General features: G+C 48.2%; 1 protein-coding gene across 1 annotated transcript in view; it reads right to left on the bottom strand.

Annotated features, from left to right (window-relative positions):
• The window catches only part of DPYSL3 (dihydropyrimidinase like 3), a 59,377-nt gene that overhangs the window by 11,713 nt on the left and 22,756 nt on the right, over positions 1–24,908 (bottom strand). Inside the window, exons 2-8 of the mRNA XM_080804455.1 lie at positions 20,657–20,745; positions 16,417–16,601; positions 13,389–13,553; positions 11,294–11,355; positions 10,235–10,315; positions 6,619–6,687; positions 3,262–3,382 (exon numbers count right to left, since the gene is read on the bottom strand). Of these exons, the coding sequence (XP_080660581.1) occupies positions 3,262–3,382; positions 6,619–6,687; positions 10,235–10,315; positions 11,294–11,355; positions 13,389–13,553; positions 16,417–16,601; positions 20,657–20,745 (772 nt within the window). The remainder of the gene's footprint in view (positions 1–3,261; positions 3,383–6,618; positions 6,688–10,234; positions 10,316–11,293; positions 11,356–13,388; positions 13,554–16,416; positions 16,602–20,656; positions 20,746–24,908) is intronic.

Raw genomic sequence — 24,908 nt, 5'->3', positions numbered from 1 at the left:
TACTCCTTCCCACAGTAGAGTCCCAAAGCCCCCAGCATGCCTGCATCCCTGGGAACTGCTAGACCCTTCTTGTTGCAACGATAGGCTTTGGTTCAACCAAGTAAGTCTGCTCCCTTGGAAAAGAGGCTCTCATGGTCTTTCCACCATGCTCGTTTTTCCATAACCTAAAAGAAGGAGTGATCTGCTCGAAGGTACCAGTAACCTGGGACACATCAAAGATGAGGCTCACTTCTTGGACCTGTGTCTGCAATTTGGAGTTTATATGCCCAAACCAAGCAGCGAGGAGGAGGAATACTAGGAAATAAACTGATCTAAGCTGAGCTTCTTAAAGAAAAAGGGACAGAGAAAGAGAAGGTAAATGCTGTCTCACAGAAGGTTGGTTAGTACCAAGTTTCTCTACACCAGAATCTTGCGCGAAAGATGACCCATAAAGCCCTGGACTTCTCTAACTTCAGTCTTAACATCTTCCACGTTCAGTTTCCCCCCAATGTCAAAGTGTAGGAAAGCTCTATGGCCAAAATGATAAGTAGGTCTTGCCTTCCTTCAACTCCAATCTATTGGGTTTTGGTTGCCTGGAATCCTTTCTCAGAAGAATTCTAAATATTCTTTTGGTTTCACTGCAAGACTCAAGACTGGTTTGTGATGTCTGCCATGGGCAAAAGAAGGAATCAATGGCAATGATTCCTATATGACAGCCTTATTCTTTGGGAGGTTGGGGAAAAGGATCTGTACAAGACTAATGAGAATTTCAAGGGCTCTCTAAAACAATTTACCCAACTAAATCATATAGGACCACAAAGAAAGAAATGGAGGTCATGGCAAGCCTCGGGTACTATTAAGAGAAATACAATCTTGAAAGTGGAAGAACTCTGGGATGCTTGGGTGGCTCAGCCAGTTAAGCATCGGCCTTCAGCTCAGGTACGTCAGGATCCCAGGGTCCTGGGATCGAGCCCCATGTCTGACTCTCTGTTCAGCGGGCAGTCTGCTTCTCCCTTTCCTCCCCACTCATGCTCTCTTTCTCTCTCACACACACACAAATAAATAAATAAAATCTTAAAATCTTTAAAAAAAAAAAAAGAAGTGGAAGAACCCTCTCTTTGGACTATCTTTAGATGGAAGAGTAGAATAAGCAAAATAAAATAAGCAAAAATTGTAACCATAGCTGGGTTTGAACAGCAGCTCCCCTGGCTGGGAGACCCTGACACATTGTGCTTTTAATTTCCTCATCTGAAAAATGGGGATAATGTCTATTTCTCAAGGCTCCCTGACAATTCTACATAATAATAAATTTGAAGTATTTATCTCAGTGCGGGGCAAACAGTGGGTCCTCGTTAAACGGCGGCTCCCCAGTATTAATTCTGAGCCGCCGTGCAGAGTGGCCGAAGAACACTTGGTGAGTGAGCACGGGGCTTCAGGTCAGGATGGGAGAGTGAGGCCCGCCACCCTCCCTCCCTGCTCTGAGTACTCTTCTGAGAATGACAGGTCCCGAGATGTCTCCTGGCTCCCATGTCAGGAGTCAGGGTCGCAGCCCTGAAACAAGGCCTCCCAGCCTCCCTGCATCCTGGAGAAACTGCTGTGCTAGCTCTTTTGGCCCACAGTCATAAGCCAGGAGGCGAAGGGCGAGGCATCCTTCTCCAGGAGTTTAAAATAAGACCCAGCGTAGAGCGCTCTGTCCTTGAGACCCTCAGGTCATCCTGAGAATGGTCCTGAGGAAGGATGGAGCCATGACCAGAAGGCACCAGAGCAAGTGTGGCTGGTGGTCTTGGGGAGCAGCTGGGAGGGTTCCCCATGCATTTTGCTTGCTTGCTTTCTTGGTTTTAGGGTTTTCTTTTCTTTTCTTTTCTTTTCTTTTTTTCCTTTCTCCAAGAATGGGTAAGAAGGATTGGGCTACTTCTCTGGCTCTCGCCCAATGACTCATACCCAGTAGAGCAGGCACACCATGTCATGTTGAGAGATTTAAAAGCAGAGAAAGAAAACATCAGGTTTACTGTGAGCGGGGTAAGGCAGGAGATGCCCCAGAACGTGCCAGCTACAAAGCCTGTCTAGACAATTAGGAAGAATCCCCTCCCAGAAGAAAAGGGTCCCCTTTGCCAGAAGGCAGGCAGCCCAACACCCAGCCATCAGAGTCAGTCAGTGGGACTATTTTTAGCCACCTGAGCCTCCCACAGAATGGCCACCGGCACAGAGGTAACAACTACACACACAGGCCTAGGAAATCCTCCCTCCCAACTAAACACAGGGTCCCGTACTTCCAGGTTCTCAATCACATGCTGATCACAAAAGAGCCCATTAGTGTGCCATTGAAGACAAGAACAAAAAGAGGAAGAGAAAGCTCTGAAATGAGAGTAAACTTCCGCTTGGCCCCAGAGGAGCAAATGCAGCCCAAGTTAACAGTCATGGAGGAAAACAGTTCAAGTCAGAAGGCGGTGGAGACAAAGCCCTGGGGCATGAAGGCTGTGCCACTAGTCATGCTTTAGAGACCCCCTTCACCCCCTTTTCTGAAATAACCTGTGCTAACCTATATGGCTCAGGTGGTGGGACCCCACCCCTGCACGCTGCCCTCTACTACCCTGGCCTGTCAATTCCAGCATCCCCAGTGCAGACACACTGGTTCAGGGAGGGGCCATGACCCAAGCTGAGGCAATGAGAGCCCTCCTGGGTGCTTCTGCTGGAACCACTGGAAAAGATGTACTCTACTTCCTCATCAGGCCCACCTCTCATCAAATGCTGAGGGCAACATAAAGCCTCTTAGCCTTTATTCTTGTCACCATGCACCCTGAAAGCCAAAAGAGAGGAAAGTAGGGACAAGAAAGGATCAGGAGTGATAGAGCCCCAACATCATAGCACCTTGATCCAGCTATGACTGAAACACCTTTAACCCATAATTTATTTGTGTTTATTTATGTTCATTTGAGTTGGATCTTTGATTTCTGCACTTACTATAACCATGACTAGTATGTCTATTTATAAGGCTCAGATAATGTGAAATGACAGTGAAGGACCAAAGGGAGGAAAAAGACGCCTCAAAACACTGACCGAAGCTGTGCCATCTGGGACAAACCACCCGCCCTTCCTGCCAAGTGGGAGAAATGCCAGGGTCCTGCCATCCACACAGGATGCTAAGAGGATCCCCTATGCTAACATGGAGGAAGGGCTTCCCAGAAAGCCAGGCAAGGAGCAAAAGAGGCACCATTTCTACAGGACAGCCAGAGGGGGAAGGAGCCACATGGCTGGCGCTGAGCTCTTAGGAGCACCCATCACCTTTTTTCCTGGCTTGAGAGATCAGGTCTGCTGCGCTCTTGCTCATGACCTTCGTGACGTAGAGTGGACAGTTGGTTTGGCTCGCAATGGTGATGGCACGGAACACAGCCTCGGCTTCCAGCTGCAAAAAGAAGTCCCGGGAGTCAAGAGAAGCATGAGCTTCTCAGCTGCCACTCCCCACCTCTGCAGGCTGAGGATACAGGGCAGAGGTGAAAACCCAGACGATCTGCACTCGGTGGCCCCCGACCCACCATGTCCCCGTTGTGGCACTTCCCGTGGCTTCTCAAAGTCTCTCCCTCACCTCCTCTCTCCTCTCACCTGCTTCCCTCCTCTCCCAGTGTTCATCCCAGTGGCTACATGTGATAGAAGCCTTTGCTCCTCAGTTTTCCCAGACAGATTCTCTGGCAAAACAGCATCCCAACACCAGTATGGAAACAAGGACCAGTAAGGTAAGTAACATCAAAGCCTTTCCTACAGCCACGGGTGGTCCGTGGGGGCAACTCCAGCAGGCATTTGTTACACTGATAATCCCCAGGCTTCCGGGGCCCTGGGTGCCTCGGTCAGTTAAGCATCTGACTATTGATTTTGGCTCAGGTCATGATCTCAGGGTCGTGGGATCAAGCCCCATGTCAGGCTCTGCACACTTAGCGTGGATTCTGCTTGAAATTCTCCCTCTCCTCTCCCTCTGTTCTTTCCCCCACTTGTGCGCTCTCTCGCTCTCTCTCTCTCTCTCTAAAATAAATAAACAAAATCTTAAAGAAGAAAATAATTCCCAGGCTTCTCAGCAGAGACTTCTCTTCTTCTCAGTTTCTTCCATCCCACCCTGAAGTAGAATCTACATGTTCCAACATGCTAACCAACGTGATTGAATTTATTCAGTAAGAAATAATGAGTTTCCCTTTACTTATTAACAAAGCAGGGTCTTTAGAGCTCGGGCTCTTTCAAATGGCCTGGCTCTGAGTTCTGGTCCTGCTGGAGAAGCTGGGTGACCTCAAGTATGGTATATAACCTCCCAAAGCCTCAGCTTCCTTTCTGAAACGGGGACAGTAATAGGACCCAGCCACAGGGCTGTGAGGATCTAAGAGCTCATCCTTTAAGGCAACTGGTCCACCCTGGGATAAGGCAAGTGTGCCTGGCAGGCTGGCTATTGGTCTTATTGTTGATCTTAGCTCCTGCCCAGTGTGGGAGAGCCTGTGTCACTGCCCAAAGCCCACAGAAGTCCGATTCAGCCCAAACCGGGGATACCAGCATTCTCCCATTCAGTCAGCAACAGATCCATTTTGGATGGATAGGACATTCTGGTCAGCCGCCTATGCAGCCCAACACTTTAAAAAATACCAAAAATAGCTTGCAGATACCCGGTGTTTTCATAACGCAAACCAGCCACTGCCCTCGGTGGGTGTGGTTCAGCAGACAGATTCTAGAACTTGGCGGGTCTTGCCTGCGGGCGTCCCCCAAGCTGCATGTGGTTCCAAGGGAACAAGCCCCTAGAGCCCCCGACCCCAGGTGAGATCTGCCGCCTTCCTCAAGCACCCGGACCTCAGGAGCACAGCTCGGGTTCAGCTCTCCCCGCATGGCATCACTGGAGATGGTAGTGGGGTGTGCTCTGAACAGAAGAGGGGCCGCTCCTCTTCTGCCCTTCCCTCCTTCCTCACACCTGTGCTGCCCCCTGCACTCTCCACAGCCTCAGTCCTGACCCCTCGGACCCCAGGCCCCCGCCAGCAGCACTTCGGGTTCTTCAGCACCTTGACAACATGACTATCTTTGGAAGGTGACATCACCCTCCAGCTTCACCCAAAAGGGCTTCCAGGGTTGTCCGGATCTACAGCTGAGAATCTTTTTACTAAAAAGGAGACGGGAACAGGAGGAGTGGGGTGGGGAGGGGTTGGAAAAACAAACCAAGGAACAAAAATAGACTTTGCTCAGAAATCCCCTGGCTGCTGCTACAGAAATCCATCTTGCCAGCAAATCTGTACAGGGACCAGCATTTAGGAACAGTTTCACAAACAGTGCTGATCACCCTGGCCCACTCACACCGCGGAAACAGCTTTCCAATCCTTCACATGGGAAGAGCCAGGGGCTTAACCTCTTGAGCTCTTGCTTCTTCACCCAACAATAATGCCAGCTGCCCCGAGCAGCATCAAGGACAGCTAAGGTGATCAGCACAGCGCCAGGTATGGGCTCGCGTTTCATAGAAAGGGCCTGGTATTCAGGGGACAGACCTTTCTGGAATGCTGGGAAATAATGATAAATGATTTCGACTGGGAACAACAATGTCATCAGACACAGAGGAGTTTCGGGAATGCTGACAGTTCTGCTTCTCCAGCAGGGCACGAGTGACACACCTGTATTCAGCTCGAAAAAATTCCTTGAATGTTTATGATAGGGATGTTTGTCTGTAGGTGCATTACCTTTTAATTTTTAAAAGCCTCTAAAAGAGATAGGCAACAAGAATACGCTCCTTCTGGTTCTGACTCTTGCTTCCTTCTGCAGAATGGAGGGCTGGGGACTGGAGAGCAGGAGCCAGGCTCAGGCCACTCGCACAAACGGCCCCAAATGCAGTCTGGGTGCCACTCCGGGGCTGGCCTCCCATAGCCAGTGTGCTCTCGGCCGTACGGGCAGCCAAGTCCACACTCTGTACCCTGTGCCAACAGCTAAAGCTGCCGACATCCTAAACACATGCAATCAGCCACTGGTTATCTTTTAGTCCCTCGTCAGAAGCTAAGCAGGCCCTATTCATCATTCACATTCATCTTACACGTGGGAAACTCCCATACCCGGACATCATCATCACCTTACAACCAATCGACAGACATAAAGTCTGTAAAACACCCACTCCACCTACTGCGCCTATGGCCGGGATCTTATTTGGCAGGACTCAGAACATAACATGGAATAAGGGAGGAAACGGAAATGTCTTTGAGATGGACACTGATTGAGAAAGGATTTAGGTGTTACCTCTCCAACTGAATCAGTGTGGAGGACCCTGCACCCTGTGTCCTCTTTAAAGAGATGAGAGGTCACAAGCAAGCATTTTCCTCACATTGCTTTCTACTTTTCTGAGTCCCTTGAGTTGGTCCATCAGACGTGTGGCCTTTGGAACAAATGTTCCAATATGCTGTCTGGTCCTCACAGACTCTCCTCACTTTTCCTCAAGGTTTGTTCTACACCGTGTAAGCAGGTGCCTGGGGGAAGGCAGGCCGAACACAAACTCTCCAAATGACAAATGAGCAGCGGGCCATACGCCGGGCTGCTGGGGACTGGAGTCACAAGAGTCTCCCAGAAGATGCTGGAAGGACAGAGCACCCCCAACGTTGTCCTGTTCCCCACTCCAGTCCCTGGATCCCCACAACTCACCTCCTCTGGTCTGCTCAGCACATGGCCTTCTGGGCCAGTGATCCCCATTTCCAACATCCGGGTTTGCTCCTACAATGAGAAAAGAGAGAGACAAGAGCTCCACTGAGGTGTGGAAAACCGTGCTGCTATCTTTAAATCTGAAGAAAAGTGATCAAGGGGAAAAAAGAATAAAATGTGTATGTTGAATACATTTGTTAAGGTTCCATCTGGAATTGTAAAATAGGGTCAAGTCTTAACTAAGAGGAGAAAAAAACATTTCGGAGTGGTGGCTTTTTTTCATTAAAAGGACGGCAGTCTTAAAGTACCAGAATTTTTTCGCCAATATACATCAAAAGTCACACCAGCTAACTTACTCCTTAGCGTCTCCTGCTGTGTTTTGCAACAGTCCAGTTGCGCAACCCCCCCTTACATCAGGATCGCCCGGCTCGCTTTTGCAGCCGTGTGGCTGTCTGGCCTTCTCCAAATCAGGATGGAGAGGAGAAATTCTAGGAATCTGAGCTTTAATAAAGTCCTTGGGCTGTCTTGTCGTTTAAATGTATGCCTGAAACAAACGGACTCAGAACTTAACCAGACAAAATGATGTCTCCGAACAGCATTACCTGACTCAGTCTTGTGGTCAGATTCTATTTAATTAGTCTGTTCTGTGACAAAACGGCCTAACCCCTCACAGCTGATGGCTAAATTCCACGGACTTGTGGCCAGCTTTCTGGAAGGAGCAGGTGGCTGGGCAGTGAGCACATGCATGGGCTAATTGGGACTGGCAGGAATCCTCAGCTGCCGTTTGTGCAGTTTTGCTGGCCTTCAGTCTCCAAATACGAAGGTCAGTGCCAACGAATGTGTGCGCTGTGGAGGGGGAGACGAGGGAGAGAGCGGGACCTGAACAAAGCCTTGTGCACCTTGGAACTATGAGAAATGGAGAAAGGACAGGAGTTCTTCTCCCTGCGAAAGAACTATTCTGTTGTTGTTTGTTTGTTTGTTTGTTTGTTTTGTTTTTAATAATATATATCATTTTAGACGTGTGGGAAGAAAGATGCATACACTCTCAGCGACTGTGAGAAGTGAAATGATCTCCGTCTCCAGCTCTACAGCAGGATTAGAGAAAAGGTCAGAGGCTGAGTTTTGCAGCAAAAGAACTTCACTTTTCATTCTTACTGTTCCATTTCTCGAAACTTGGACTGAACACAATTTCTTCTGAACTCTGGAGAGTGTCCACTCTGCGTTGCCTCCTGAAGTCACATGAAGGTTGAGGTGTCCAACTACAAAGCCTCTTCTGTCTCATCTGACACTGTCACATCTCTCTTGTTCAAGAGTGCGGGCACCATGCGCAGGAGGGAGCTCGCTCAAGTCATGGTTTCCCAGCAGAGTCACATGGCGTGCCTGCCATTTATGACCGACCTCCTACATCAGAACCTCTGGAACCGGGAGAATCCCAGGAATCCCAAAGCTCTGCAGGGGACTTTAATGCACTGCTCATGCTGGGAGGTCCCATTCTAAAAGCCATGGTGTCCCTACGGTTAAAGGTTAAGAAGGGCATGCAAAGACCCTTCAAAGCTCCCTTACCTGGGTGCAGGGGGCCTGGGCACTATGAGGCACTGACCATTGCTGTAATTACATCCCAGTTAGGGGCATGGCACAACTTTGGTTTGCTCCATGAGGAAAGGAACCCTGCTTTATTCATCTTCCCTCTCGAAGCCTTGGCACATAGTAGGTGCTTTACAAACCCTATTAGATGAATGGCTAAAGATGCTACCCTCTCAGATGGTCCTGCTGGCTTGAAACTTTTGATGATGTTCATGGCGCATACCCATGAGAGAGAGATTTCTTCTAGCTCCTTGGTGACTTCTGCATCCATCAACTCTGAAAACAGCAGCTGCCTTCATTCAGACAATGTGATAAAGTCTTTCAGCTCAATCTGAATGTAATAAGCACACACAAGAAACCTTCCCTGACTGAGAACAGAGCCTTCACAAGGTAGAGAAGAGAGGGGACGGGGGGGAACCAGGGACAGTTCGGTGCTAAGGAGCCACCAGAGGAAGCCGGAAAGGGGGCTTAGCATCGGAGCCCATCTGCCCCACAGGGGCTTGGAGGGAGGAGCAGGGAGTTTGGTTTCTCGGGCATGTGGAGGGAGGGCTGGGTCCTCTGGCAGCTGTGCCGAAAATGCAGAACAAGAGGAGTGACAGCTCTACCACCACGGGGATGCCTCCTGTGAGCACTGGACCCTCTTCGGAAAATGATTTCATTATCTCTGAGTGTGTGGGAGAACGTGGGAGAAGGCTGTCAGGGGTCTGACTAATTAATCTTGGTCAGTAAGAGGAAATTACATATGTAGCTCCCCTCCTCCGCTGGTGAGATAACGTCCAGAATCTGAAATCCTAACAGCTGGAGCCCTGCACGGCCGGGACATGCTGTGTCTCTGGGGGGCCTGCAGCGGGACTGATGGGGCAAGAGGCCCGGGACACACCAGCTCTGGGGAAGCCACACCATCTCCGAGCTAAGATTTTCTTCTCCCCATTACTGACTGTGGTCATTGGCTGGTGACCAAATCCTTCTGAGTCCCATATCCTCCTCTACAGAACACGGCAGCCATCTTTGAAGGGCCAGCTGAAGAGGGAGGGACAGTACACTAGAGCACATACCAGTGCCCGGTACACGGCAGTAAGTGTTCACCACGTGGCAGCTGCCATTAGAAGCTCACGGGTCTGGGATGAGGGTCGGCCCCACGGTTCCCACACCTCGCTGACCACATCCATCAAGTCCTCGACAACTTCTAAAATGAAGGCACAGCCCAAGGACTAGTGAGCTACGGAGTGCGTCTGTTTTGGCTCACCTCAGTAACCTTGTGCCCGGCACAAAGCACTCGGGAGATACTCTTTGAAAGAATGCAGAATGGTTTTTCCATGAATGTTATTAAATGAACCAAGAGGGCTCCCTCTCTTCTGGCGGCCTCCTCCTAGTGGAGGCCAATCTTGAATGCTTCTGAGATAAACAGACCCTGGCTAAGACCCATCTGTGCATCCAGCCCATTAAGCGACCCAGGAGATGGAGAGAGTGCTTTCTGCTTCCTCAGAAACGATCGCTTTGGGCCTTGGGGCCTCGCTTTCCTCACTCTTGCCTCAGGTTTCTCAGTACAACTTCTAGGAAACCAGTGGGGCGTCTGATCCCCACAAGATCCACGTTCTTTATTACCTAAAGCTGTGAGCTCCACAGTCCTGGAACAGATTTCTGAGAAGTGCTATTTTAGGGTTTTTCTCTAGGACAGAGACTGTCCCGTAGCTTGGATTCACTTCTCAAAGAGAATCAGCGATGCTCTCCCACTAAATAGCCCAATTTGAAAACCTCTTCCAGCATGCCTGTTCTGATCCCTGAGAATGACCATACAGCCCCCCTTTTTACAGCGTCCTCAGCTTTCTCCCTCGCTTGCCTTTACTGCCTCCTCCTAGCCTGGTGCGTTCTTTAAGGGAGGTCCTGTTTTTAGCACAGGATTCAGGACGGAGCCTCACACCTGTTAAGAGCTCACGTAATACTGAAGTAACGAGGCAAGAGACGGTCCCGAGACCCAAGCCCCAAGCCCCAAGCCCACGCAGAGAGCACACCCCGGGGAGCCACACAGCCTTACCTGGGCAATGATATCCCCATTCTCGGCATGAACCTGCGCAATGGCTCCCAGCTCGCCCAGACAGGTGAAGATCTCGTAGAGCTGAAAGAGAAAGGAGTTGCTGTCACTTTCACAAGCCACTGAGGCTTTCAGCAACTCCACGCAGGGGTCCATCACGAGGGCCACAGGTAAAACAAATGAGGGAGGAAATCAGTGATTAGGGCAGAAAACACAGGCTAAAACACGAACGACCAAAGTGTGAGTCCACAGGAAAAAACAAATGAAGGAGGAAATCAGTGATTAGGGCAGAAAACATAGGCTAAAACATGCACGACCAGAGTTTGAGTCCACAGGAACTCTAGGAAACTGTCTCTATAAAGAACACATCCTGTCTCCTCAGGGGACAGGGCAGACGTACAACAAAGTCCTATGGAGCCTTCTGCTGTGCCTCGAGCACACGTTTTTAATGCTAGTCGATCCTGTTTGGCTGAGACAGACCTTCACAGTCCTTCTCAACAAGTGCTCCTGAGAGCGGCTACAGCCGGGCCAGCAGCTCAAGGGAAAGCTGGCTCCCCGATTCCTTAACCTTTCAAGATAGACCTCCCCCAACCTCCTGACTAGGAGGGATGGGAATTTGTTCTTCGCATTTCCTCTGAAAACATGAGAATCATCTCAAACCAGCACATGCCACGAGACGGCCTCGGGGAGAGTCAGAAGCAAGCTGCTACCCCAAACAGCAGAAGGCCCTCCTTAATGCTGCGAGGCAGAACACCTCAAACTGCACCGAGCTCATGCAGGGTTTAGGGCTTGTGAGCTACATGGAGTTCGGTGTGCCTTTCCTCTTGTCCTTTTGAGAAAGTTGCTGCCAGTGGAAATTCTAGCTCCCGATCCGCCTTGCCATGGGCACACTGCCTGCTCCCTTATTTAAAACACAGCATGGACCTCGAGGGCTTTAAGAAGCATGCGGGCCCAGTAGCCTCCCACAGCAACCACAGTGAGTCATGCTCCGAGAGCCAAGGTCATCGGCAGCAATGGGAAACCCATCCAGACACCCCAAACCACACAGCAATGGCTTGTTACCTCTGTGTTGGACACTTGATACAAGTCCTTGTAGGCCATGTAAACCATGAAGGAGTTAACCCCTGCAAGAGAGGGAAGGGAGGGGAAACAGGAAGAAGACAACATTAGCACGACCGCTCTCCTTCCTTTGCTCCCGTCACCCGTGGGGTCCCAGTGCATTACAGGAGCCTGTCTAACATAAAGTAGATGCTTCCCATTCTCCGTTCTCTACTCAGGTGCAAAAGCAGCCACGCCTTCGTGGTGTCAACAGCAGAATGAGCTCTGTGGTGTCTCTGTCTGCCTCCCCCTGTCTGTTCCCCAGCCCAGAGGGTCAGTAAGCTTTGCCATTGCTCGAGGCAGTACACACTGCCTAGAATCAGGGGCAGCAACCCATACTAGTTCAGTGAGCTCAGAATACCTCACCTCTTGGTCTCCTCACCTATAAAATGGAAAAATGACAAAAGCCTGCTTTGTGAGGCAGTTGGAAACATTAAATGAGACAACAGATACCGAAGTCTCGGCACCAGACCAGCCACCGTATTTGAGCTTCATTAATGGAGCTCCTGGGATGGGTTTATTTAGCCACTTAAGGGATGCCTACTCTACACTAGAGCCTGGGGGGAGGGGGTACGGGGGGTTGCATCTAGGATGGAGGCCATGTCCTTGGGGTGCTGGTTTTTTTTATTAAAAGGACGGCAGCAGCTAAGGGGCAGAAGTCAAGGTGCACTGTGTAAGGGCTATAAGGGCTATAGGGAAAGAGCAATTTAACTCTTCACCCCAAAAGAGACTATTAGTGTAGTAATTTATATAAATAGGTGGGGCTGGGGAACAGAGAGTCATTCTGAGGAAAGGAGGATAATTTTGGTCTCCAACCATTAGGGCCATCTCAGCCCACAGCGTTCGAGGCCAAAAGCGGGTTGTAATGTGAGAAGTTCCCTACCCAGAGTGGTTCAGCTCGGGGCAGCTTTTCCCAACACTACCCTTCCCATAATCCTCTGCGTCATCTGTGGAATGACCTGGGCCCTTTGGAAGGGAAGTGGGTGTTAAAGCCGTTCCATTTTCTACCCCAGTTGAGACGCCGAGTGTGAAAGGAATCACAAGAAAGGAGGGGGTTGTAATCTCATATCCTGGATCAGGAGGGTCTGGGCAGAGCTCATCGGTTGAGGAGGGACATGGAACAGAAAACTCATCCTCTGGGAGCCCATCCTCTCCCCTGCAACCCCGAGCCCACTCTTCGCCACTGCCCTCCAGCAGCTGCATCAAGGCGGCACACCGAGAAGAGTCTTATTAAGTTAGTGTTGTAACAATGCATGTTAGTATGTTAGTATCAGGACCGTGACTGTAATGAAATTAGTACAATACTGTTTCTATTACAATGACATTCTGCACCCTGTGGCATTTATCCTGTTGCCCTTCACTTGTCTGCTTCCTTTTGCCTGGGATGTTCAGCAGTGACCATACCTTACACTTCCCTAAATCCGCAGGCCCCGTAATGAGGCCAAGCACACGGTGTGTCTGTCTGTGTGTATGGGGGGGACTGCGGGTAGGCAAAATATCTGACGATCGAAAGGTAGAAGGAAGTAGAGAACAGAAGAATCTAAGAAGACCAGGGAAACCTAAATTATGGATTCTCTGAGAGGACACCCATGTTTCCATGTCCTAAGCCCCAAGCCTGAGTATGAACACGTCTTTGCTCCCACAAATGCCGTTGCCTTTTCCGAGGATGGCACTGTTTGAGAAAGTAATGGTTTGATCTTCAGAGCATAAGTTACAAAGGCTAAAAATTCCTAATCTCGTATAAGTGGCTGTGTGACTTTCCATAAGATGCTAACTTCTCCTGGCCTCAGTTTCTTCCTCTGTCAAATGGGCAGTGTTGCATGAGGTGAAGGGCACAGACTTTGGATACTTTAATTGCTAACTAGCTCTGTGATCCCAGGCCACTTATTCTGAGCCTCAGGCTCTCCTCCTCCAGCCTGAGGATAATCATCCCCTAGTATGTGGGTCCCGAAAGGAGTGAGATGGCATCCACCTAGACCGAGTGCCTGGAACGCAGCCGTACCCCTTAAGGTTCCAGGCTCCGAGCAGGGAGAAGGGAGGTGGGCACACAGGGGCTCACCTTTGTCCTTGATGAGGTTCTGCACCTCCTGCTTGACGCTGTCGTTCCAGTGGGTGATGTCTACGTGCAAGGCATAGTCGCAGCAGCTCTTCCCATCTGCCCACTCTCGCCACTTCTCATAAGCCTCCGTGAGGCTGGCCTCGGGCTCGGGCACCACGTGGTCAACTGAACGACAGAGACCCCAGATGGGGAAGTCATTGACACCGACTCTGCTCCCCCCTCTGCACAGGCCTGCTCCCGCTTGTTTAGCTAACACTGCGAAGCCACTATCTCCTGAGCATGGAATTTACCCTAGAAAGTGTTCTCTGGCAGTTTCCAGATTGCTGATCATTTAACTGTTGCTTAGCCATGTTGCTCATGGACAAACTACTAGCTTCTCTAAACCCCAGTTTTCTCATCCTTGACATCAGTACTCAGTGGGATAGAGGGTGGAATGTCATAGTTCCTTGCTTCTAATTTTGTTACATGACTAAATGGTAAAATGCATGAAAAGATTCTCATCTGATGCCTGGCACACAGTAAGTGCTCCATGATGTCAATGTGTGCCTACTATGTGCCATTATTGCCAGTATTACGGGAAGCAAGTCAGACTCCCTTCTAAGTTGGAAAGAGGGTAAAGTGATGTCAGATTACAGGACACTGATGTCCTTGTGCTTCCTGCCATAGCGAAGAGCCAGTGTCACAAACCTGACGCTCAGCCCACAGATCTTATTTCCATGTAAACTTTTTATCAAGAGTATCTTTATGTGGGGCACCTGGGTGGCTCAGTGAGTTAAGTGTCCAACTCGCGGTTGTGGCTCAAGTCACGATCTTGGGGTCTTAAGATCGAGTCCTACAGCGAGATCAGCGCAGAGACTGTTTGTCCCTCTCTTCTGTCCCTCTACCCCTGCTCTCCATCTCTCTAGGACAAATAAAATCCTAAAAAAATATATGTTTCCTGGGGCACCTGGGTGGCTCAGTGGGTTAACGCCTCTGCCTTTGGTTCAGGTCATGATCCCAGGGTCCTGGGATAGAGCCCCAAGTCGGGCTCTCCGCTCAGCAGAGAGCCTGCTTCCCTCTCTCTCTCTCTCTCTCTCTGCCTGCCTCTCTGCCTACTTGTGATTTCTGTCTGTCAAATAAATAAATAAATAAATAATATATATTTTTTCTTTTAAGGCCCAAATCGACTCCTGCAGCACCTGAAACCGTGGATAGCACTATTCATGAGGGGATGTGCAAATTGGTACAACATCCCTAAGAAAAATTGTGAAACACACATCAAAAATCTTGATTTTTTCATACCTTAATTCGATGATTATGTCTGTGCCTAAGACTTATTCCCAAGGAAATAAACATGCTGTTTGCAAAATGTGGGTGCTGAAGATGCTTGCCACTGCAAACATTATCTACATATTTATTTAAGTGAAAAACTGGAAACCATCAAAGTCTTCAACGGTAGAGAAGTTTGGCTACATAATAAATACACCTTCATAAAATGGATGATTAGGCACCCATTTTAAATGCTGTAGTGGAATGAAAATAGGTGAACGGAAAGACATCCAGGCCAGGATTATTTGTGAAATGATATACTAAAACACCACTAAGACACAGTACGTCTATTTTGATCCTGTTTCTGCTTCATAGGAAGGAAACTATAGCCAGACTATAACAGGGACGTGGACTTTACGGGTTTTCTTCTCTGGCTGCCTATCCAGGGGCTTAGATTATCTAGGAAGGACATGTACAGTTTTGGGTTTCTTGGTATGGTTTTCTCACGTGCCCCGCAACTCTGGCTTCCCTCTAGCTCCTTCCCTAACCTAGAAGACCATGCACAATACACACTCCCTGGACATTGAACAGGCCCAGCTCCCTGCCTGGAAGGCAGAAAGCCAAACCAGGATCACTCACTTCCTCAGCCTCCTACCACAGGCTGCCCACATGTGCTTATCAGAAAACAGACGCCAGGAGCCGCATCCCTGACGTCTGGACCGGCATCAGGGCTTTGGTGGGCAGGCAGCTGCTGAGAGGTCAGCTGGCTTCCTCCCGTCGACTGGAGAAAAGCTTCGGTCTCCCTGAATTGCACCTTTTACAGCCTTGGTGCAATTTTCCTGGGCTTCCACACCCAACCTGCTGGGGACCAATCTTGCTAGAGCTCCAGTCACAAAGGAGGCAGAAGACAATGAGCCACCCCACAGCTCAGCCATTCTGTGTTCTTGAATGGGTATAGACAGTGGTAAAATAAACAGTGCTCTTGCTGACCAAGTTTAGGCCTGGGACTGGGAGGGGACCCAGTTCCTTGGGATTCCTTTGGAACAGGAAGGACTGCCCTGGAATGCTATCTGTTCCGTAATCCAATGGCATGCAACTCCCTAGGTTTCTCTGGAATTGCAACAGTTCCCAGGAAAAGAAAGAGAGAGAGGGAGAGAGAGAGAGAGGAAGGAAGGAAGGAAAGAAGGAGGGAAGGAGGGAAGAAAGAAAGAAAACAGAAGGAAAAAAAAAAAAAGGGAAACCTCCCCCACCACTTGCCTCATCTTCAGCTAGGAACTGGTCAAGAGACAGGGCAGACCAGATTAACAGTCAATGCCACCAAAGCCCATGAGTTTCTCAAGCACTGCATGTCCCCATTACCCTTCCCTCTCAGGGAGGCTGAGCCCCATCCACACAGCTCTGCCTGGGCCCTCTGCCCCCTCCTACCTCGGGCCCGAGCTGGAAATGCTGAAATAATGTGTAGCCCATCTCCACACTTTTCCCAGTGTCCGACCTGGAGATGATTGCAGATTCCCCACCCGCCACACACCCAGCCATGCTCTCAGGTGGACAAGAGGGGACAGCTGTTTTCCTGGCCGTGTGCCCCATGAATCTCCTCTAGGCAACTTCAGGGAGCTCCCAGGCTCCTCACTACCACCTGCTTTCCTCAGGTCCCGTCAGGCAGAAGATCTGTACACCAAACTGACAGACTGTACAAGCTACTGCCAGAGAGCACGGGGTTAACCCGTCAGTGAAAGAGTCACTTGTTGGGACCAGGAGTGTGTAGGGCCAGGCGACTCACTGATCATGGTGGTGCCCCCCGCTAAGGCAGCCTTCGTCCCTTGGAAGAAGTCATCCACTGTGGTCATTCCCTTGTACGGCATCTGGAAGTGAGTGTGGACATCGATGCCTCCAGGGATCACCATCTTCCCATTGGCTTCGATGGTCTTCACTCCTCCAGGGACAATCAGATTGTCTCCGATTTGCCTGGTGACACAGGAAAGCAACTGATCATTTAAAAGAGCCACTTTGAAGACAAACATAGGATTATAAAAAGTTTAGACATGGCAACTTGTATTGATCGGAGTAGTCTTTGCAAGTGATTTGCAAGCCGAACAATCAAGAAACAAATGAAGACAGGTGTACACCCAGAAAACAACTTCTATAGACACAAAATGAGCTGATCTACTGCTGGGTGGATCTTGGCTTTGCACTATAATCCTGTGGGTTGGACAATGTCTACAATATAGGTGCGTAAGAAATTTTTTTTTTTTTTAAATAGGTGTTTTGGGTATCCCTTTCATTTTGTTCTTTATCTTAGGGAAGGGTGGAAAGTAACATTTGGAAAAGGATTAAGAGAATGTAAAATAATGAACCACTAGGAGAGACTGAAGGAAGTAATGAATCTTCTAGAGACTACGTATGTGAACTTAGCTACCCTCTTTAGCGAGAGCATCTGTGTTCCTAACAAGAGGGATCTGCTGGGGTAATTTTGTACATTGGTCTTGACTCCCAATTCCACCCTTCCCTGATAACTTATCTATAAATCACAGCCAAAGGCAGATCCAAAGGCAGAAGCCAAAGACGGACACACCCAGTGGTGGACATCTTAGCAGAAGCATCAAGAAGCAAAAAGGAAGGTGAGGGTGACCACCTGTACCAGACACACCTTCGCCCAGGAAGCTTTGGCGCATCCCTGGAAGGAAGAAAGGGGACCCGGGTGGGGAGGAAGCTGATGAGCACTCCAGAGACACACTACCTACACCAGGCAAGTGACAAAGACAACTGCTCCTGGCCAAATGTTACCTCATGGACTGCCTGATGTTGCTTGGTTTACAGGTGACTTCACACCTTTGGCTTAAATGGCCAATTAATTCTAGGGAGACTTAAGAGTCACAAGCCTCAACATTATGACTAAACACGTCCTAAGTCGGGAAGACCCCACCACCCGTGGCATGAACACATTCCCCTTTTGTTTGCAGCCAGCCCAGACAGACTTCCTCTTGGGAGGGTAAGAAGTCCACCAGGGGCCTTCCAAAGTCTAAGCTCTGCAACTAAAATAAAGTATTCCTGACATCCCTAAGAGGTCAACTTCACCACATCCCCCCACCCCCGCCCCAGGCCATTCCAGAGCTACCACAATTCAAAACACACCATGGAAAAAATACAGTCTCTGACTGTACCTCCATTAGAGTCCAGATACTGGCCCCTATGTTCCCATTCTTCTCCCTCCCTGATCTTCCTCAGAGGCAGATGGAGAACCAAGGCCATGAAGAGGCAGCTACTCAGCCTGTGTGTGTGTGACTGCTTGTGTGTTTCCACCATCTTGAAAATGAGTGGAATACCACATCTGAAACAGAAACGCCTTCCCCCTTTTTCTCCACGGAGCCACTCAAGGTCACATGAATCCTCAACTGAAGGCTTGGCTTCCATCTCCCCTCCTTGGTCAAATCCCGACTGACAGCCTGGTCTAATAATTAAGAGCAGATCTGCCCTAGAAGAGACTATGTGGGTTCACGATCCTGGCTCTGCTAATTACTGGCTTTACGACCTTGGCAAAGGTGCTTAACCTCACTGTGTCTTAATTCCCTCCTCTGTAAAATGTAATAAAAATGTTTCCTCCATAGGTTTGTGATGTAAATTAAGTGTTAGTATGCATTAAGCCCACAGAACACTGATAGGCACAGGAAAATTCCATAAGCATCAGCTATGGTAATTAATAAACATGCTAATACCACACAGCACCCTCTTCTCATCCTGAATCTCATCTACTCCACTACTTCAACCATGGTTACTGACAGTAACTGGTCATGTTATGTCCCTTGCATTAATACAAATGTCTCAGTCCCCCTCGGAGACTGTAAGGTCCTGGAGAGGCGATGTAGGTCCCAAGGACAGCCACCAAAGCATGTGACATAGTGTGGGTCCTGTGCCTTGGGCAACCACTTTCCAAACAGCAGGCACTCCATAAACATTCACAGACAGACAAACAGCCATGTAACCACTGGAGGGAATTATTTCTGTTTTCACACTCTGTGATTTCTGAATGTTTTTGAAGACCGAGAAAATGTCAGGACTGGATGAAGAGCCACCCTTCTCTCTACCACCGACACACACATATCTGATGGTTACATCCCTTCTATAACCTCCTTAGCAAGCAGCCTTCTCCTCTCTTCTAGTAGAGAAGGCATCTCTAGTAGCAGATGCTGGGCTCATGGCATGAAGATGGATTCTGAGCCTGTGTTTAAGGCTCAACTGTGCAAAGTGCTGTGATCAATTAGGGATACCCATCATGAGCTCTGAAATGAGGAAGAAGTATTAGGTACTACCTTTTTTCCATCTCTGAGAATCTCTAAATGAGGGAACTTGCCATCTCCAAAGAGAGCTGATGATACACCATAATTTTTTAGTAAGAGAAAAATATAAGATCATTTGGGGCTTGTCTTTTGAAGAAATTCTTGTTTAATGTTGGTTCGCTTGCCTACTGTTTCCATTTTTCCAACAGTCTTCCTGTAGGTAAGGTGACTAAACAAGAATATCTTCATTCATGCAAGTTCATTCATTCATTCATTCATTCAATGTACTTGATCAATATGTTGATTGTTACCAAGTTACTTCCTCCCTGTGCTCTTCTTTCTCCTCATCTGAGAAAAAGGTAGTAATCATACTTGCTTCGTGGGATTGCCGGTGGATTAAAGGAAACGAGGCACGTGAAACATTTAACCGCCGCTGGCACAGGCTTCACTGTCACTAAAAGGTAGCTCTTATAAAAGTCTCTCCGTGCTAAGGACTGGGTGACGTGCTCAGATACGGAGCTGAATAAGACAGGGTGCTTGCCTTCAGAGTGCTCAACAGTGTCAGAACCACTGCTGACTGAGAAGAGCACAAGGGGTTTTGAAGCCTCATGGAAGGGAAACCAGCCTAGATTTGGGGGCTGACAAGGGACAGCCACCTACAGAAAGTTCTACCTAAGCCAGGGCTTCAAAGATAAGGAAGAGATCCACTATGGCCAGAACCTTACACGAGCCAATGAGTTTACAAATATAAAAATAAAATGTAGCAAGGCCTGGGATGGCTGCTAGATACACTGCATACACTGATCTTATCCAAAATCTTCTCAGGGTGGGGGCCTGTCTCGCTGTCCGTGATGAAAGGCTATGTACAGACCATATCTCTTTTACAGGTTACTCCGGAGGGAGCCTGCAGAGAAAGGGAACCCAGCTGCACCACTTAAAGGTACCCAGTAACAAATCATTTTGTAAGGTAGGTGTACATCCCTGAAGCATCTATTTGAAAATCTTGTCTGAGGTGTATGTCCCATCTGTGCTCAGCTCACCCAGGTTCTGCCTAAGTCATGGCTCAGTTCAAATGCTCTTTCCAGCCCCATAACATCCTCTGAAGGGATTTCTCCTTTCTGGGCATTTATATTCACTTGAACTCCTTTGACACCAACTGTACAAGGCCTTATATTTTTAGGGTGCTGTCATTTTGTGCACATTTTTTCAATCAGCTTAAGGACAATAGTCACACCTTCCACCTCTCTAAGATGCAGAGAGTGCCCGTCAATATAGTTCACACAAGGGAGCCTGAAGCATTATTTGGTTGATCAAATTCAAATCTCTCACTTCATTCACAAGACCCACATAAATTAAGGCGAGCTCCCATTTTAAGGGATTATGGGCACCCAGAACGAAGGGTTCAAATAAAGATTCACTTTGGGGCGCCTGGGTGGCTCAGTCAGTCAAGCATCCAACTCTTGGTTTCAGCTCAGGTCATGATCTCAGAGTCCGGAGAAGGAGCCCCATATCGGTTTCATGCTCAGTGGGAAGTCTGCTTGAGGAGTCCCTCTCTCTTTCTCTGCCTTTCCCCCTGCTCACCCTCTCTTTCTCTCTCTCTCAAATAAAGACTCATTTTTAAGGAGAAGAAGAAATGAAACACAAAGAATCAAAGGTCTAGGAAGCAAAAAAGAAGCAAGCTTCTTTCTGAGCCTCTGATGAAGAGAGGAAGTACAAAAAGATAAAGATAAGGTCCTACATACTTACTTTATTAAGCCATCTTCCATGTAAATATCAGCATAAAAGGACTGATCATCGTTGACAATTCTACCGCCCTTGATGAGAAGACGGTCACTCTAGAAAAGAATGCAAACAGCAGTTATTCTCAGAGCTAGGAATCCAGAGAAGAAGGGCAGGCCGAGGTTTTCCCAGTTCACTGTTCTAGAGGTCTAGTAGGAACCTATCAAGACAGCTGTGTGCTCAATGCAGTAGGTGTTTGAACTGGGTATATTTGTTGGGGATCCGTCTTTCACATTTGCCCCCAATTCAAACTATTCTACAGTTCCACCTCTTGCTCCTACAACCTACCATAGCCACTGAGAAACATCACTACCTGAGGGAAGACACTATTTGTATTATCTTTCCTGGCTCAGTAAGCAATAAATATTTAAAGCGGTATATAACACATACGCCAGTGCCTAGCACCCTGTTGGCGCTCAATGGTGATTCTCAAAAAGGGAACTTGGGATCATGCAATGAAACAGCCTTTGAAAGTCTTTATAATGACATGCGGATATTTTAAAATTTTACAATTCAGGATATTTACACATGTATGCACACGTACACACAAGGTGGTAGAAAGTGTAGGACAAGCAGTGAATGGAAAAAAGATAAAATAGCTCTACTGTTCTATAGTATTTAACCCAGGGTGGAGAAATTATGCAGGATTCATATTTGCTTCATTAAACTCCCACATTTTCTGAAATGTGTTTGTTGCCATTATGATGAAAAAAAAATGGCCTTTCTTGTAATTAAAGTCTTTTTAAAAATTATAGCTTAGATGAAGTTTGGATAAGGGATCCAACTGGAAACAATGCACATACACTCCAAGGTTATTAAGAAAATATGGGGTCGGGGCGCCTGTGTGGCTCAGTCGTTAAGCGTCTGCCTTCAGCTCAGGTCATGATCCCAGGGTCCTAGGATCAAGTCCCGCATCCTTGCTGAGCAAGGAGCCTGCTTCTTCTTCTGCCTGTTGCTCTCCCTACTTGTGCTCACACTCTCGCTCGCTCTCTGACAAATAAATAAAATCTAAAAAAAAGAGAGAGAGAGAAGAAAAGAAAATACAGGGGCACCTGGGTGGCTCAGTCGGTTAAGCATCTGCCTTCAGCTCAGGTCATGATCCCAGGGTCCTGGGATCAAGGCTCATGTCGAGCTCCCCTCTAGTGGGGAGCCCACTTCTCCCTCTCCCTCTGCCCTCCCCTTCACTCGTGCTCACTCTCTTTCTCATGCTGTCGATCTCTCTCAAATAAATAAGTAAAATATATTTTTACAAAAGAAAATATAAATATATAGTTCATATATTTCAGGAGGGGAGCCAATCAGAGTCAGCTTTTAATATCCCAGATTTCATTAAAAGAATGACTGGAGTTTGGATTGTAGCATGAGGGGTAGATGTGGCTTTACTGGATTCCTGAAGGAGAAGAGAATTCGCAGGAGCCTGGCTGAGCGGAACAACTTGAAAAGACAATGGTACATTGCATTTGTTAAGAATTCAACTGACAGACTTCAAGTCCATCCATCCATCCACTCATCCAGCAAGTAATTAATATGTATGACTAAATACATAGAGAGGATCCTGTTGTTAATGAGTCATACCATGCCACTGCTTTCATGAAACCGAAAAGGGATATGTGGCAATCAAGGAAAAAGAAAGTCAATGAGACAAATAAAAGAACGTAAAATTGAATCAAGGGTCACAAAGTACAGGTGAGCGAGCTTGTTTAACCAGAGGTGGAAAGAGGCCTTTGTGGAAGATCATGTAGATGGGGCGGGGATGGAGAGCTGCAGGCAGAGGGAATAGCACGCCCTGTGGCAGAAATGAGTTTTGTTCAAGATGAGGAGCTCAGGGATCAAGAAGAAAAGCAGCAGAGACAAAGCTGGCAAGGCAGACAACTGGCTTTCAAAAAGGACCTCAGATTAATGGGGGAGGAAGCCCACAAACAGGCTGACTTCTAGCTTCGGAAATAAAAGGGTATGAACAAGGCCAGAAAATGAGAATTGAGGCTGGGCATCCACACGGGTACAGCAAAGTGCCACTTAGATCCGCCCACTCCTGGGGATTACATGAGAGTAGATTTCATCACACCATACTGTCAGGGGAGAGGCTCTGAACGAGGTACGGATCAATGAGGCACCAGGGAAAACACCCACGTGTGCCGCAAGGAAGATGTGTGAATGACATCAATTGCAAAGTCCCACCACACATGATCCACGAACCCCTCCCGATCTGGGATTAGTCCGTAGGCGCGCCCTCGTTTCCGTCATGGATGGCCCTGTATCTCATACCACAGCAAAGTAAGACGCATGTAGTTATTTTCACATAGCAGGCTCTGTGGCCGCTAAGACTTTGCCACAAAGTTCTCTCTGCCTTCTCCCGTGTTCACGTGGCTTCTGACAACCACCCTCTCCTTTGTCAAGCCTCCAGTCGAATGGGTTTCTCCTGTAGAATGCTTTACCTGACTTGCCAGCAAATTCCACCCGCTCTCCTTGCCATTTAGTTCAAACAGTTCTATTGTTCTAGAATATCTGCTTTCCTGTTTTGCCTAGAGCAAACACTCCTTTGGTCTTGGGGCCATGCCTCTTTTGATCTCTTTGCCTTCATTCCTGGAGCCCATCCTAGACAGCTGTTAAGTTTTGGTAAAACAGTTGGGTGAAGGGTGGGACACAGGAGGTTGTATCATGTCATTATGATGGAAAGGCCATCTGAGTCGGCCTTTTGTGAAAGGCCACAAAACGATGTGATGTGGCCAGAAAACTGGACTACTGTTTTAACAGTAATTGCAAAATTATATGAGGCAGTCCCAGGGCTACGCTTCCCAAACTAGGGTGCACATTAGAAGAATATGGATTCCCAGGCCTGGCTCTAGGCCACGAGATGTGTACTTTATAAACTCCACAAAAGGCTCTCATGCAGCCATCAGCCAGCCCAGCACCACGTGAGAGATTAGCACAAGAAACCACGGTTCTGTGTGTCCCAGGCACAGTTCTGTGTGTCTAGGGAGGCAGAAAAAGCATCTCCAGCAGAAACTTAATATAATAGTCTTAGTGACTACACGGTTTCTCTCTAATAGGTCAGTGATCTTCTGGTGTTCTTTATTTTCTTAGCAAAGGACTGAAGTAAACAGCTCCGTGGAAAGGGGCCAGCTACCACCGGTAGCGAGCCCAGGTATGAAATATGACCACCCTCCCACCTAGGGAACATCTAGCCTCCGGAACGGCTGGCATGATCATTACTTCCTTCAACAAGCATCAGATATCAGCCAAGGGGCAAAAGCTATCTCGGGCCCATGGTAGTACAAAGACATGAGCCAAGTGGAATTAGCATCATTGAGATGGCATCATTGGAAACTCTTCAAATGCTAATTAAATACACCTTCTCTGGCTCAACAGGAATCTAAATAGATAAAGCACAGAGATGGGTTACAGGCCTGGTGTATGTTTCAGAGATAGGAGTAACAAGACTCTTGCTCTGCGGACTGCTGTAGTGCTAATATTATTTCTTTTCATCACGCAAACCAAGATATCCAAACCTCAGTTCACAGAGTTTGAACAAACGCTGTCCCTCGAGGTCCCCAGCTTGTCCCCCACCTTTTATTAAAGGGGTTCATTAAACTACTTCATTAATTTGAACTCTTTCCATGCATGTGATCCACTACAAAGGATACCGTAGGCAAACTGTCCTCAGACACAGGAAAGTCTGAAAGGCAGGCTGTGGGCTTGGCCTTGAAGAACAGCATAACTGCTGACCACCCCCAGGTTACATAAAACCAAACCTTACTGGCTACAAAACATGCTTGCCTGTGAGTTCACAGACCAGCCCTATAGATGAACATGTGCTAGGGTTGAAAACCCACAAGACAAACAGATCTGCCATCTGTGATGAAAAGTCATCCTCCATGATGTTAGAAAGGGCTGTTGCCTGGGGCTCTGCAGGGTTCCTCACATTCCATGCCCAGCCGCTGACAGGGTCCAACATCCATGAGCTGATGTCCGAAGAGGTGAAATGGTCTAGTCTGGACATCTAGCAACGATGTCGTATGATCTATACGAAGAATGATGGTATTTCTAGAGCACACTGGGACCATCTGGAACCCCAAATAAAACTACTCAGAGCCTAAAATATCCAAGGACCCTCACTGCCTTGGGTCCTGCCCTGCTGCCAAGGGCTGAGTACAGTGAGGTCCTGCAGGCCAGTAGGGTGCTGGGCATACCAGCAGACCGGGTTGGGTCCAGCTGGTTA

This window comes from Martes martes (assembly GCF_963455335.1).
Source record: "Martes martes genome assembly, chromosome: 5".
Classification (NCBI taxonomy): Eukaryota; Metazoa; Chordata; class Mammalia; order Carnivora; family Mustelidae; genus Martes; species Martes martes.
This window is presented reverse-complemented; position numbering and strand designations above follow the sequence as displayed.